At 56.6% G+C, this 14,073-nt stretch overlaps 4 protein-coding genes across 4 annotated transcripts; all 4 read right to left on the bottom strand.

The window, feature by feature from the left end:
• Positions 1 to 325: 325 nt before the first annotated feature.
• Positions 326 to 4,419, bottom strand: H310_03823 (hypothetical protein). Its single transcript, XM_008867848.1, has 6 exons — positions 3,676 to 4,419; positions 3,287 to 3,610; positions 2,614 to 3,225; positions 2,379 to 2,557; positions 758 to 2,267; positions 326 to 710 (listed from the first exon to the last, which is right to left on the bottom strand). Exons 1-6 carry the CDS (start codon positions 4,408 to 4,410, stop codon positions 555 to 557), a joined length of 3,516 nt encoding a protein of 1,171 aa, XP_008866070.1. The 5' UTR covers positions 4,411 to 4,419; the 3' UTR covers positions 326 to 554.
• A 996-nt stretch (positions 4,420 to 5,415) lies between these two features.
• On the bottom strand, positions 5,416 to 9,469 carry H310_03824 (hypothetical protein). Its single transcript, XM_008867849.1, has 19 exons — positions 8,908 to 9,469; positions 8,685 to 8,841; positions 8,423 to 8,635; positions 8,254 to 8,367; positions 7,947 to 8,195; positions 7,822 to 7,899; positions 7,685 to 7,739; positions 7,543 to 7,631; positions 7,414 to 7,500; positions 7,216 to 7,361; positions 6,840 to 7,166; positions 6,687 to 6,752; positions 6,556 to 6,631; positions 6,436 to 6,507; positions 6,243 to 6,346; positions 6,089 to 6,188; positions 5,967 to 6,035; positions 5,788 to 5,886; positions 5,416 to 5,741 (listed from the first exon to the last, which is right to left on the bottom strand). The coding sequence occupies exons 1-19, from the start codon at positions 9,450 to 9,452 to the stop codon at positions 5,496 to 5,498; spliced, it is 2,892 nt and encodes a 963-aa protein (XP_008866071.1). The 5' UTR covers positions 9,453 to 9,469; the 3' UTR covers positions 5,416 to 5,495.
• Positions 9,470 to 9,613: 144 nt separating this feature from the next.
• H310_03825 (hypothetical protein) lies at positions 9,614 to 11,786 on the bottom strand. Its single transcript, XM_008867850.1, has 7 exons — positions 11,631 to 11,786; positions 11,436 to 11,570; positions 11,260 to 11,381; positions 11,086 to 11,210; positions 10,104 to 11,037; positions 9,850 to 10,050; positions 9,614 to 9,793 (listed from the first exon to the last, which is right to left on the bottom strand). The coding sequence occupies exons 1-7, from the start codon at positions 11,733 to 11,735 to the stop codon at positions 9,670 to 9,672; spliced, it is 1,746 nt and encodes a 581-aa protein (XP_008866072.1). The 5' UTR covers positions 11,736 to 11,786; the 3' UTR covers positions 9,614 to 9,669.
• A 679-nt stretch (positions 11,787 to 12,465) lies between these two features.
• Positions 12,466 to 14,019, bottom strand: H310_03826 (hypothetical protein). Its single transcript, XM_008867851.1, has 2 exons — positions 13,125 to 14,019; positions 12,466 to 13,075 (listed from the first exon to the last, which is right to left on the bottom strand). The coding sequence occupies exons 1-2, from the start codon at positions 13,971 to 13,973 to the stop codon at positions 12,626 to 12,628; spliced, it is 1,299 nt and encodes a 432-aa protein (XP_008866073.1). The 5' UTR covers positions 13,974 to 14,019; the 3' UTR covers positions 12,466 to 12,625.
• Positions 14,020 to 14,073: the final 54 nt, after the last annotated feature.

A 14,073-nucleotide genomic window follows, 5' to 3' on the forward strand; every position in this document is an offset into this window, starting at 1 on the left:
TCCAGCGGACACTGCGGACAAGAGCGACAACGACCGCGCTGGTATCGATGGCAATGCCAACATTCGGCGGTGATGATGCAGTGCCGACCTGAAGAGGCCTTGACGTGAGCTCGCCGAAGGAGTTAAGCAGTTTCGTGGCAGCGATCCCTACGTTGGCGTCACAACAACGTATGCATGACTAGCACCGAATTTTTGACAATTGCCACGTGGAAGGAGGACCATGTGGCATTCTCTGCAGCGCACAACAGTACGTGATGGAGCTGCCATCGCGCGCTGCATGGCACTGTCCGGCATGTGCCGGCCTCTCGTGGAGTGCCGTGTCACGAACGAAAGCCAACGATATATATCCATGCCAATCCGTGTACTCTGGGCAGCTGGATCCGTCCCAACGCTTGGCCAGGCGCAATGTGCACACAGACGTTGAATTCAAAAATGCACCGCCGTTGGGGTTAGAGAAAAAAAACCTCCAGGATGATCGAACACCCGTGCCAAAGTTGCAACGACCTTTGCACGCGTGAATGTGGTTGAAAGGGCGACGATGCGCCGAAATATCTCTAGGCAGTCCCGACGTCGGCCTGCCAACCCGCGGAAAATCCTTTCGTGCCGTCGGGTCCTTTCGCCATTCGATGGGAGGTGGCCGCGGAGCCTCCGTTTTCCTTGAGAACACGTCGCAAGGATGAATTCACGCCGGCCCCTTTTCGGTCCACGCCCTGCAACGAGATTACTCCATGCGGTTGGTTTGAATTCCATGACATACCTCGAGTCGCACGATGTACGTCGCCATGGCTGGCTTGTCCCCGTGCGGCTGTGCGATCGCAAACTCGACCTTGTCGCCCATGCCCAACGCCCCGTGGTGACCACCATGCCAGAGCAAGCTCTTGTTCAGGTACGTCACGCGCTCTTCTGCATTGCCGCTGTCTGCATCGTCGGCAATCACGACAATAGTCCCGCCGTTGACATTGACGAGTTCGACGACGCCCTTCTTGGCCACAGAGGAAACCAATGCCACTTGCGTGGCTTGTTTGCTTTTGCCCACGACTTGGCACGTTACCACGTCCCCTGGTCGAAGGACCACCGCAGGGTCCACTTGGTCTTCAACATGGTACATCCAGCCATGGCGCGCCATGTCGAGATCGTCAAGATCGTCTTTCTCGTCGACTGCAGTCCCGTCGGCATGCATTGCGCGAATTTTGAGTTTTCCGGCCGTCGACTGCGGCGTTTGTTTCTTGTGCGAATTGCCAGACGCTTTCTGGCGATGGCTCGCTCGGACAACGACAACTTCGACAGTCCGCACTTCCTTGGGCGGAAGGGTTCCCGGGGGGACTTTGACAATATTCACAGCCTTCTTCTTGCGGTCGGCACCATGCTTCACGGCAAACTGGACCTCGTCGCCTTCGCGGAGCTTGCTGCCCTTGTCGGCAATGTCCGTGACATGGAAAAAAACGCTGTCGCCGTCGGTCGATTCGATGAAGCCGTACCCTTCCGACTTGACCAACGTGACCCATCCTTCGCCACTCAACGCCGCTTTCAAACTTGTCTTGATGGCCACAATCGTCTTGGCCACCAAGTGCTGTCCGCGCTTTGTCCGCACAATACTGCACGTGACCTCGTCGCCCACGTGCGGTTCGTAGCGCACATCTTGCACACTCTCGGATGAAAACTCGGCCTCCGCGTCGTGCGCTTCGACCGCTGCCGTCCAGTTTGGACGGTTGGAGTGGGCGGGAAGGACAACTTTGATATCACGTCCACTCTTGGCGTCGTCGGGCGTGACAAGGCCGACCAGCTTTGCATACAACGTGACCGCACTTCGCTGCGACGGCGTGAGCTGCTTGAGGACCAACTCGACGACGTCCGGCGCTTGCTCAACATCAAACAACGTTTGAAGTTCCCGTCGAAGGGCTGGAAACGGGTCCAACGGACACGTCGCTGTCGTGAACGAAATGCGGCCGTCCGCGTTCGAGCCATGGTTCGTCGCGCTGTGCTGTCCATCCGTTTTGCGGTGGTAGGACGACGACGACGAGACCGGAACGGCAGTCACGATTCCCTTCGTTTCCGGGTGTACCACGACTTCCCACACAATGGTGTGCTTGGGCAGCACTTGGACGCGAGCGGCGCGAATGCCGTCGGGTTTGCCGCCGCCTTGCTTGTGGTTCGGGACCACATCAAACGACACTTCGACGCCTTGGCGCAGGGCCAAATGCGACGAAGCCCCTGCCGGGACAACGTCGGCCACGCGAAAGTACGCGTCGCCGTGGCGGTCCACACATCTATACATCACAGAGCCATTCGTGACGAGATGGCGTAGACGGTGGAAAGAGGTCCACTGAACGTGCGTCCGGTTCAAAACCGACGACGCCATGCCGACGATGGAAACGTACTTGATGAAACCAAAGTCGTCCTTGAGTGACGACACAATGCCGACTTCACGGCCGTCGGGGTGCAACTCGCGCCACTTGACTTGGACAGCAAACTTTGTTCCGCGTCGAAAGTCTTCCATCACGTCAAACGTGACAATGTCGCCGGCCTTGGCTGGATATGAGACTTCGGACCATTGGACCTGCCATGGCGGCAGTCAGTCCCCGTCCGGGATGCGAGGGAGGCGTCTCGCAGTACCTGGATCGACGGCACTGCGTTCGAGTCGGCCGTGGCTGGTTCGGCCACAATCGGTTGAATTTGACCGACGCTGCTGCTATTTCCGCGTTGCTTGCTGTCGTGGTGGTAGCCGTGGGTGCGACTGAGGTCCTTGGGCGGCACGACCATCGTGCCTTCGACATTGGTGGCCACAATCGCCTCGAACACAACAGGAACGTCCGTTTTTTCCAATCGAATGGCCGTGAGGAGCCGACGTCCAGACGACTTGAGTCCGTTGCCGGCATTCCCAAGACTCGAGTCTCGGTCCGCATCGGACCCTAGCAAATCGTCGGGCACGATAAAGAACGATACACTGTCTCCTTCGGCGATCACGCCCTTGTCTTCTTTCGATATCGCGAATGTAGCATCTTGAGGTCGACGCAAGCACATGATCGTGCCGGTGTGGCCCTTGATCGATGTAACGACACCGGTCTCGCGCTCCAGCGACGTCAGCGCCGCTTCGATGGCCGCATCTCGCTTTGCCGCCGCGCTCAACGTGACCGTCAAATCGACAGCTCGCTTCAAGCCCGTTTGGCGATGAATCGCAATGCGAAATTGCACGTCGTCGCCAACACGAGGAGGATGGGATAACGCCTATGATCCAACACAAGCATTCGCATGAATTCTGCCGTTCGAGCGTGAGAGGTACACGCACGGGGAAACTCTCTGCATTGAATCGAACAATGGGTTTGCGCAGCGGAGTGGGCGCGGCAACGGCTGCGTCGTCGGTGGTCGATGCGAGAGGCACCAGCACATCAATCGTTCCCGTCGCGTCCGCAGCCTGCCGCGTCGAGCTGTGTTGAAAATGGTGCGACTGCTTGTGTTTAGGTGGCAGACTCTTTGTGACGACGCCATGGGTGACTTCGTCCGCCACGTCTTCCAGAACAATCGTCCCTTTTGGCAATCGCTGGATGCGCGTGGCGCTTTCTTTGCCGTTGCGGGGGTTCACCGTCACTTCGAACGACAATTCGTCGCCTACCTACGGCCAGTGTTGTGTACATGACATCGCACCACGACAATCGAGACGAGACAATGCATATATACCTGCACATGCGCAACGTGTGCTGCATCGGACGACCCTTCCTCGTCCGTCGAAGCTCGCGCCGGCACTTCGCTTTCGTGAAAGAACACGTCTTGCTTGAGCTCGAGACAATGCAGAAATCCAAACCCGCCGTCTTCGCGGACATGTGTGACGAAACCTTCGTGTCGTGGGACGTTGGCAGGTTGTCCCCATCGACCGGACGGTGCTGGTCGATGACTCTCAAATGCGTCGCGGCCGTACCCACCGCCGCGACTCCCATATGAAGACGTGCTGTCGTATCGGTCGTAAGCCCGTCCCGAAGCACTACCGCTACCTTGTCGTCCAAAGCGACTCGAATCGTCATATCCGCGATTGCCACCACTTCGGTCGTCAAAGTCGCGGCGGCGATCGTTGAACCCTCCACGGTCATCCCGACCACGATCGTTGTACTCTCGACGGAAGTCGCGACGATCGTACGACTGACCACCGTCGTCTCCTCGGCGGAAACTAGAGTTGTTAGCATGCGACGAAGGGGCAGGTTGGACCGCTTGTTGCTGCTGCGCGCGAGTTTGCCAGTAGTTGGACGCAGCTGGCGCTTTCGTCGTGGTTGCAGACCGAGATGCCGGCTGTTGGTCCACCTTGGACGAGTAATGTTCATCGATTGACTGAGGCGCGCTCGGCGGCTGGTGCAGTGGGACGCGTTCGTCGTCTTCGTCGCAAGCGTCCGCCCAATTCCCGGATTGTGGCTGGCGGAACATGATGGCCCCACTCCAAAATGCCATTCCATGGTGCACGGCAACCGGTATCCGGAGCTTCCGGATAAGGAGACCTGGCGAGCCGCATGAACACAGAGCACGAAGACCAAGCTGCCGCCTTGTTGGGATTTGCTGTGTGGCATGCGCTTTCTCGAAATCAGAGGCCTCCTCATGGACCGTCAATAATGTGCGTTGAGTACGCCATGGTGTCGAGTTGCCGCGGGCTTCGTTGCTTGACACGAGTTCATGCCGTTTGTCGATCGTTTTCATGCGCATCGTTGCAACGAACGACTGGCAGACTGCTGCAGCCTTCTCTCGACATATCTTGGCCACGACGCCGCGGGCAATACGTCAGTCATCCTGAATTCAGGCGCAATTTGATACCCGAACACTGTGAATACTCCAGCCAGTCCGAATCGTCGACTCGTAGGCCGGGCGATGTAGAAGTCATCAAGTCGCCGAGCGCCACTTGCCCTTGGACCTTTCGTTCGCTGACAGATGCGGCTACATAGGAGAATGTATCAAGAGCTGCATTTGTCTTGGTGGCTCAGGTTACTCCCGGGACACCCGACGAAGCAACGGTGGACGACGACAGCGTTGTAAACTCGTGATATTTGGCATAACTTCCAGCAAACGCGGCCGCATGTCTCCATTTGAGTTGGTCTAGCATACACGGATATCGGCTCTACGTGGACTGTGCAGATTGCGGTGGGTGCAATGGTTGCTCATGAATGTCCATGACGACGCGATGACGACGTATTTTACAATGCGCATTCTAGTCAAAGTTGTAATCGTCGTCTAGGCAATGTTCGTGAAACAAACAACGCGCCCTGTCCCTGGCATGCACGCACCGATCAAAACGATTGCTTGGAACCCACGACACCACCGCACTCGTTTAGGCACCAGGGGACGCCCTCGATCTAAAATGCCCCTTCCACCAAACCATACCCATTGCTCCATGCGCCTTTCACCGCCATGTCGTTACCCTATGCTTTCGACGCAAGATGCTGCGTTTGTACTTGCCGAGACACACGTCCGAGGGCCTTGTCCATCGACTAGATCGTGCCGACGGTACCATGGACGTGTTTTTATCCTGCAGAGTACACCTCTGGGCGCATCGTAACGATGTACAAGTTGGCAAACTTCTCAAATCGGTTCTCGACCGACAGGTACGGGTCTGGAAACTTGTGGCATGCCATCGCGACCATCGCTTCTTGGAACGCTTCAAACGACACGTCTCTCTGCATGAGCTCAGTCTTGGACAGCGTTCGCCCTTGACAGACGTGGCCAACAACTTGCATCACCCGGTCATTCGTAAACCCCATGTCTTCGATCTGCATCGCCCCATGAGATGCAACCAGTCCCGTCGACAACACGTACACTTTTGTCCGACACAAACTTGACCAGTGCATGGCCTGTCATCCGATGCTGCTTGCGTGCTTTCTTGGCACCGCCCCCGTTAGCTTCGACGGACGAGTACTACGTAAACGCCGACGTCAATGCAAGAGTGTCCGTTGTCGGTCCATGCGGTGTGGACGACGTGCGTTGTGTGCGCAAACCTTGCCAAAGAGCGTTTTGAGATCGTCCAAGTACTTGATCATCAACGCGCGGATGCCTGGGCTTTCCATCTAGACGTGGCGTCGGTGTGGAGCGCCGCGGTGCTGCCGACGACACAACGCACCTGCTTGCGAAACTTGTCGGCATCGCTTTGGTACGCAAACGGAAGGATCTGGTTGTCGACGAGGAGGCAAAACGACTCGGACAGAGCGGTCTTTTTGGTTCTACAGACTTGGTTGGCGACGGTCCGACGGACGCGCCATGGAGTTGCCACTCACATGCCGCTATATCGTTTCCGCGCCACACGAATGAGCGCTTCGATGAATTCCACAGGCAGCAACGCTCGGTTGACGTCGACGACACCGTTCTCTGCCGCTGATTTCTACCGGCACACTCGGCATGAGATCACGTCGAGAGCGGCACCTAGACACTGCCCAAGAAATTGCCCCCCCCCACGTGCATCGCACGTACGCTCTGTGTGACTTCCGTGAGGATGTCAGCCATGTCAGCAAGCGAAAAGTTGGCATCGGGAACATTGCATTCCTACGGCAAAGCACTTCATCGCGACTCGCTATGCCCGTCGCGCCGCACCGTTAACAGAGCCAGGAGGTCGCCTTGACTCATGACTGCTACATCGTCGTCCGTGTTGGTCGACCGCGAAGCATACCTTCCCTCGTCGAATAAGCCAAGCCATGGTCCAACAGGAAAGGTGGACAATGTACCCGCGATAGATTCGCGCCAGGTCGTTGAAGACGCTGTTCAGGTATCCTTGCAGCATGTCGAGCTCCCTGGAGACAGCCAACGCATGTCGCTGTGAGCACGCCACCGGTTGCGCACAAGCTGTTGGTGCCGACGCTGTTGGTGGAGGCACGTACCACTTGGCATCTTCCGTGGCAAAGACGACTCCTTTGAGTTTTTCCCGCGGCACGACGAGGAACCCTTCGTTCTCGGCGCTCTTGTCGGCCGAGCACATGAAGCCCGACTTGCCATGGGCCATGAGCGACAGCGTGAGAAAGCATTTCCGAAGCACGATGCGCGCGCTTTTCCACCACAACACATGGCCGTCGTGGGCCTTTCGCGTGTCCGTGTCGAGTTTCTTTTTGAGTTCCAACAAGTGAGCCAACGCGAGCTTGATTTTCTTGGACACGGTTTGGTCCTTGGCAGGTGCCTCTGCCGCATCTTTGAGCTCTCGCCATTTCGCTCTGCCCGATGGGTGAGGCCACGATGTTTGGGGCAATCGATGGCACGTACCGCTCAAACGTGAGGTCGCGGGAAGTGTCGGCCATGTGCTGATTGTGGACGCTATCCAAGATTGGCGACGACGTGCAAAAGAGGTAGCCGAGAAGGACCAAGTTGAAGTCCGTGTCGCCCGCCAGAATGTCCTCGGCTTGGACAAACTAGTCGCACACAACCGTCAACGTTGAAGGCCAGACGACGCGACGTCAGTACGTCGGACGGCAGCCACATCGCGTGCCCGATCGTATTCATCATGTACTCGATTCGTCGCTGATCGTCCACTTCATGCGTCATCAAGGCCTGGACGCATTGCAAGTACGACCGAATCGAGACGATCGTTACCACATAGCGCTCTGCGTCGTGCTCTGTCAACGCCATGCCATTCTCGCGTTGCAGGGGATTCAATGAAAAGTCTTTTTTCCTCGACTTCACTAGGCGCGCCATCACGTTTCCATGGTGGTGCTGACACGATCGCCAGACGTACTGTTGCACATGGCTTCGTGCAGCGTGAGGGTCAGGACCGTGTACGACTTGCCGTCCTAATCGGACTTTAAAACCATTCCATGCCGACGCCCGTGGACGCGCGACCATGGGCATTTTCCAGTCGCCGTGACAACGTACTTGAAGGTTTGTGTTGCAATTGTTGATTCGACTTGGCTTGATCCAGTCTACCGACGATTTGCGCACAACAGCGTTTGCCTGCGTCGGATGCGACCTGTCAGGGTGACAGGAGACAATTCGTGTACCCATTGCATGAGAATGCGATCCGCGCGGTCGATTGTGGCAACGGACGTTGGCGTCGGTGGGAGATCGCCTTTGCTTTTTTTCGGGGACGCTGGCGCTGCTGGTTTCAACGGCTTGTCCTTGACGAAATTCGCCGTCGGGTCGTACAACAGCGGATGCTCGGCAAGGTCGAGCGAGTTGACAACGTCTCCACTCAAAACATCACACAGGTACTGCCGACCTTCAAACAGACTCAAGTCCTCCAGTTGCCGCTGAAGCAAAACACAACCCCGTTTTTGAGCGTTCCAACCTGGGCCGATCGTGGCGCACCTCCATTTGGGACAGCATCTCGTTGGCCATTTGAAAACACGCCTTTTTGTAGTCGAACAACTCGGCTTCGAGGGGCGCGAGCGCTTCGGACGCTTTCGCTCGCGTTTGCAGTTCCTACGCCAAGAGCGAAACGACATGCGTGTGCAGACGGCCACCGCGGACAACTCACGTCAATTGTCGCTTCTGCGGCTGCCAGCTGCATCTTGACGGCGGCCAGCTCCTTGTTCTTCTCCGCCACTCGTTGCTTCTCCGCCTCGACGCTGGCGTGCAACTTGGCGAGCTTTTCATGGTCGAGCTGGGACTGAACATGACTGTGTTTGGTCAACTCTGTCACCGTTCCATGAAGCGAATCTGTTTCGATCTCTAGCGCTTCGACGCGAGTCTACCACGACTATGAGTTGCACATCGCGGGCTGGAAAAACTCGACCGACCTGCTTGTCGGCGGCGTAGAGCATTGCGCCATACGTCCGACGCTCCAGCATGAGCATGCGCCATCCAAGGAATTGCCGCTTGAGCCGCACGCGGGCTTGGAACCTCAGCACGTACGCGCGGTGGTGTCGTTTGTGCTGCACGTAAAACGTCCACACCCTACAAAGCGGAAACAAATCGATCAAGTGCAGACAACCCCATGGAGATTTCTAAACATGGTCGTACCCAAAGATCATGCGAGTCATGGTCGTGGAGACATGGTGGAATGCGCGGGTCGTGGCTTTTGCAAACAACCATTCGACTCCCTTTGCAAGACTCTGCTTGTATTTCGTCATGTCGTTCTTCTTGCATTCGGAGAAGCACGACAGACACATTTCCGGGGTCCCGCCACATCCGTAGCAGCGATGGTTGTGCTGAACTTGGTCTGGTCCATGGAGATGCGATAATTGTCGTGTCGGTGTTAGCGCTGTCGACAGTGACGTGGATGACCGCCGCAAGTCGCCAGGTCCACCACTTGTCTTTGGCCGTCGCTCGATAGGCTCCAAGATGGCGACTGGCGGTGAACTCGTAGTTTCCGGGCCAAGTCGAATCGGGGAGCTCTTGGATGCAAGCGGTCGTCGCGACGACAATGGTGCTTGAGGCTGCGAAGTGTCCAGGTCCCCGTTGAGGCGCCGTAAGCTGATGGGCGTATTCCCCGCCTTTTTCAGCACGGTCGTGCGAATTTGGATGCCGTGGCCAGCAATTGGCGCCGTGCCTTCGCGCTGCGCCATTGCGACTGCAGTTTCAATCTGTGTTGTAACGGATAGCTTAAGCGGCGCTGTCGACCCGCGCGCCGTGGACATGTTTCTTAAGCATGCCGATGATGTTTGTACATCTGTACCTTACTTCGATCGTACGAGCACTGAGCGCTCGTGGTTCCAAGCCAGATCGGGTGGCATGCTAATTCTAGCAGGATGGTCGTGTTTGGCATGCCATTATCGAGACTGCCTAAGTGAGATCTTTCTCGCGGCTGGCCAACGGCGGTGGCAACCGCGATGGGCCTGGAAGCATCTTCACGGCTGACTTGTGTACAGCAAAGCCAGGACACACTTGACCACCGCACGCGCATTGACTGCACGAAAAACACGCATCAATCCCCCATCGCTACCATGCACAACGAAAACGTACTGCTTCGTGTCGGCGTCTGACCAGGTGTAATGACCTACGGTCGCGCGGCAGGCACTGTTCGAGCAGACCAAGTTGCCGTCCTCCGGCTGAACAGACCCGAACCACGCCAGCGGCTCAAGGAATACGATGTGGCACTTGCTCGTGCCGTCGACGGCGGCGAATTGCTTCTCGTCTTCGGACATCGCAGCTGACACTCGGCGTCTACGAACCAGCCCGTGATTTTCACGTTTGGCATGCCGTTGGACGCAACGTACATTTGGTGCCGCGATCCATGTTTCTCGAGCGCTTTCATTTGTTGCCGCCATGTTTGGAGTTCATCGGATGCGGGGCCGGTCGGCTCGGATTGCGCTTTACGAAACCCAAAGGAAGGCCGCAGCGACGCCCACGACCGCCAATTCTTTTTGCTTTGTTTGATCGTTGGCCGCGACGAATTCGACGACGTTACGATGTGTCCTTCGCTACGTTGGGTCTGTGGTTGACTGTCGCGTACTTGTGCAGCTACAGCATTGTCTTTTCCGGCCGGCACACTCTTCAAAGTATTCCCGTCGGTGCCAGAACGCAACTCGACGTCGTGAATTGCGGCGCCTAAAGTCGCATCCAGGTCGTCGTCGCATGGAGTAACCACTGCGTGCTGCGCTTGCTTGGCCGATTGTTCGCGCGTCGCGATGGTGCTTCGTAGCATTTCCTGCTGCAATGTTTCGTCGTCGTCTTCGTCAAATTCGTTGTCGGCGAATGGCCGGCCAACTGGCAATGGCGCCCCATGTCGGCCACGAGGTGTCTCTGGACATGAGATAGCTCGTTTTCTGTCGATAGCGACGGTCCAAAGCGCGGCGTCGGTCGTGTCGTTGTGTCGTAGAACGTTTGCGGCACAATACAGCAACGTTCCGCACGCTGCACAGCCGTACTGGGTCCCCATCGTTCGGAGGGGCGGAATGAATTGTTGGTCTTTCGGTGAAGATGGTCGTGATAGGTAAAACCCGCGAGGAAGTGTGCCAAGGAGCATGCGGACGTCCGACGAAGCTTTTTTTGACGCGTGTGTCGATGACTTTGGAGTGGGAATATAGTCAACATCCAGCAGCTGGCTGCGTCGCAAACGCGCCCGGACGATCTTGGTTTGGAGCAGCAATTGATGGGCTGCGTAAACGTCTCGCTTGGCCTTTTCAAAACACCGAAGCTGGTCCTCAAACCCTACGACGGCACTGCAGAGTCAAGGTTTGGAGCTGGAATAAATCGTACCAGAGTTGAGCTGGACAACCGGTCGTGCGATGCGGACTTTGCTGATTGCATCGTCAAACGAGTGCCCGAGCGCAGACATGAGGTATGCGATTACAATCGCAGGAGATCGAGACCGACCACCGGCGCTACCATATATCGTTGTACATAAACGCTCAACGGTGGTAGAGATCGTACCAGTGGACGAGAATGCCGCCTTGCTGCATGCCTGACTCGAGGAAGACGGTCGCAATGGGGATGCAGCTGAGCAGGTTTGTGTAGTCTTTGTCGCGGAGGTCCACAGTCAAGTATGTGAATTCCTAACGACGTTAGGAACCGTAAAATCTGTCGAGGTCGATAGCATCGTGACGTACGTGTGGATATGTGGCGATGGTGCCCGACACGTTGAGGACGTGGGTGATTTTTCGTTCTTTGATCGCTTCAAAATTGAATGCGGCGTGGACGGAGCCGACCCAGAGCTTTGGAATGACTTCGCATGGCAAGTTGTCCTACAACGATCGAGTTCCGTGGGCAACATAACTCCCGGGAAATGAATGGTGGGAGCGTACCTGGACCAGCGATGGCTGCAAAGCAAGACACGGGGGCTTGTTTCGCTGTCCAGGCGTACACTTCTTCACGTTGGTCGCGGGGATCGTCGGTGCCGTCGCCATCATGGTTGTGCTTCGAACCACCGCCTCGCAACGACTGCCCAACTACCGAGTTCGTCAACGGCTGTTACGCTGCCGTTTCAGGCTAGATTTCAGCCAATCAAATGTGATAGATTTTGTTTCCTGCGATGCCATTGGCTCACGGCCGATCTCCACCATCATGTACACCGTACGCACGTATCGAGCGAGGGGAGACGTGAGGTGGCTGGGCGCGGCCGGCTGCACGTGGCGGAGTGCGACCTGGAAGAGAACCCATGCAACTCCAGGAGAATGGAGACAGAAGAGATATTGCACATCATCTTGCATGCTCTCTTGTAGCTCGAGTGTGTTGGCCGATCGCCAGGTGCAGAGACTCTGCCACGTTGTGGTGCAAGTTGCGCCAGCGCTCGGCACCCGCTATAACCTCTGCAGTACGCTCACCTCGCGTTGTTGCTTTCCTCGTATGTTTGGGTGCGATGGACTATGTGTGATGTGCAAAACATGCTACACCAATTTTAAGGGCGACGATGCGAGAGAATGCCCGAGACCATATTTCCTCGAGCAGCTCGACCATCCCGCGCCAATACCTCAGCGCGCGTCCGACAAGCGAAGGAATGTGTTCGAGACAAGAGCACAACGGAATATGCGGGCACGCTTGCGAACAGAATCGATGGATGTCGTTGAAAAGCCGTGCGTTGGCGCCGACTACAGCACGGAGACCGATATGCATCCGTTGCGTTGGCTGAACACCAACCACGTCATCAAGAAAAGAGCCCAATTTTCAACGAGGCCGTTCCAACTGGTTCGGCGGGATGACTGCATTCGCGGCATGCAACGGCAATAGTAGGTTGGCTCTGCGTTCATCGACTTGGATTTCATGGCATAAAGATCCACGGCTTGGTCAACGAGGGTTGAGCTTATAGTTCGTCATGCATTGTGGTAACGTCATTTCGATCTGTGGCGCTCTGAAGATGGGCGACGTACTCTTTTGTGCATGCCGCGGGCGTGCTAAAACCGAGGACGTAGTCGCACCATGCTCGCTCTTCCATGTAAGCGACGTGGTTGTACGAGTCGCAATGCATCTCGACTGTGACTCGGCGATACCGTCGGTTCGGGTCATCTCGGCCGCCACAGAGATCGCCGCGGCCGTACAATTGGTTTGGCGGGCGCAGCGCAGACGCTACCCGAGTCTCTGCGGCATGCGGCACTCCTTCCACATACAATGGTGCTGGGACTAGGATGGCATGGTTGTCGTGAGGGTTTCTTGCGGCCCATTCGCCCCAGAGGCCAAGTAGAATTGGCGGTTGGACTTCTTGGTCGGTCCCATCGTCCTCGACCACGTACTTATCCCCAACCTGCGCTTGCTTCTACGAGACCAAAAAGCCGGTCAACTCTAAATGGGGTGGTGGAGTGTACCTGCGCAAGGCGCCATCCATGGTATCCAGGCTCTGTTTGTGTGACGTTTACAAAGGGGCAAAACACCATCAAGTACGTTCTCGCAATCGTGTTGGACGTGCCGCCTTTGAGCTCCTTCTCGTTCACTTCATATTCAAAGCAATGTCCCATCAACGACGCAAATTCATCGTGGTCACCGAACGACGTGGACGCCAGCGTTGAAACCTTAGACCACTGGGATTTGGCATGCTGCATTTGAGCGTACAGCTGGTGATACAGGCGGCGATCTTGGTCCGTCGGCGTCAAACTCGGGTTGATTTGGTACCGGTGGGTCAAAGCGTCAAGCTGGTCTTCCGCTGCTTCGGCAGCACCCTCCCAGTGTTCAACTGCTTGCGCTAGCGACGCTCGCCACGAGTCGAGTTGCGACGTGGCTCCGACATTATCAATGTACGCATCTTTCACCTTGAGACCTTCGAGAGCGTTCTGTAGGACGTCATGTAGTCGCGCGTTGGTCTGCGCGGCTACGGATTCACACCTGTTTCTACACGTGTTGGTTGGACCCTCGTCCGAGCCATCGCAGCAATCGCATACTCCGTCCAACACGAAAGATGACGGCAGTTGGAGGCCAGACCAAGCGCACGTGAAATAACCCACACCACAGGCCCCCGTTAGCCATTCGTCGTCCGAGCCATCCAAGCAGTCGCAGTAGTTGTCATTGAGTTTGGACAACGCCAACGTCGACGCACAAGACGACACATCATTCGCGGACAACACAGACGGCCGAGACGTTGACGGCCACCGCGCATCTAACGAAGCATCGGCTTTACTGATCCATACGCTGACCAGCCATGACACGACCATGAACCGCATCGTTGCGGTGGCGCTGGTGTACTGCCGCGTGGTTGTTCGGTGGCCATGCAGCTCCTGATTGGTCCATCGAAAACCCGTCATATTGAATGGATACATAGGC

The sequence above is a fragment of the Aphanomyces invadans genome, assembly GCF_000520115.1.
Source record: "Aphanomyces invadans strain NJM9701 unplaced genomic scaffold supercont1.6, whole genome shotgun sequence".
In the NCBI taxonomy this organism is placed as follows: Eukaryota; Oomycota; class Saprolegniomycetes; order Saprolegniales; family Verrucalvaceae; genus Aphanomyces; species Aphanomyces invadans.

Bases quoted from the DNA above. Each gene is read 5' to 3' on its own strand.
- H310_03826 (XM_008867851.1), bottom strand. From the start codon at position 13,973: ATGCGGTTCATGGTCGTGTCATGGCTGGTCAGCGTATGGATCAGTAAA. The intron at 13,076-13,124 runs GTACACTCCACC...TTGGTCTCGTAG, and splicing joins ATGGATGGCGCCTTGCGCAG to AAGCAAGCGCAGGTTGGGGA.
- H310_03823 (XM_008867848.1), bottom strand. From the start codon at position 4,410: ATGTTCCGCCAGCCACAATCCGGGAATTGGGCGGACGCTTGCGACGAA. The intron at 3,611-3,675 runs GTATATATGCAT...CACTGGCCGTAG, and splicing joins CACACGTTGCGCATGTGCAG to GTAGGCGACGAATTGTCGTT. The intron at 2,268-2,378 runs GTACGTTTCCAT...TGTGATGTATAG, and splicing joins GACGACTTTGGTTTCATCAA to ATGTGTGGACCGCCACGGCG.
- H310_03824 (XM_008867849.1), bottom strand. From the start codon at position 9,452: ATGGCGCAGCGCGAAGGCACGGCGCCAATTGCTGGCCACGGCATCCAA. The intron at 7,900-7,946 runs GTACACGAATTG...CATCCGACGCAG, and splicing joins ATCGCATTCTCATGCAATGG to GCAAACGCTGTTGTGCGCAA. The intron at 5,742-5,787 runs GTACGTGTTGTC...GGGGCGATGCAG, and splicing joins AGTTTGTGTCGGACAAAAGT to ATCGAAGACATGGGGTTTAC.
- H310_03825 (XM_008867850.1), bottom strand. From the start codon at position 11,735: ATGATGGCGACGGCACCGACGATCCCCGCGACCAACGTGAAGAAGTGT. The intron at 11,211-11,259 runs GTACGATCTCTA...GATATATGGTAG, and splicing joins GGCGGCATTCTCGTCCACTG to CGCCGGTGGTCGGTCTCGAT. The intron at 9,794-9,849 runs GTACGTTTTCGT...TTTTTCGTGCAG, and splicing joins TCAGACGCCGACACGAAGCA to TCAATGCGCGTGCGGTGGTC.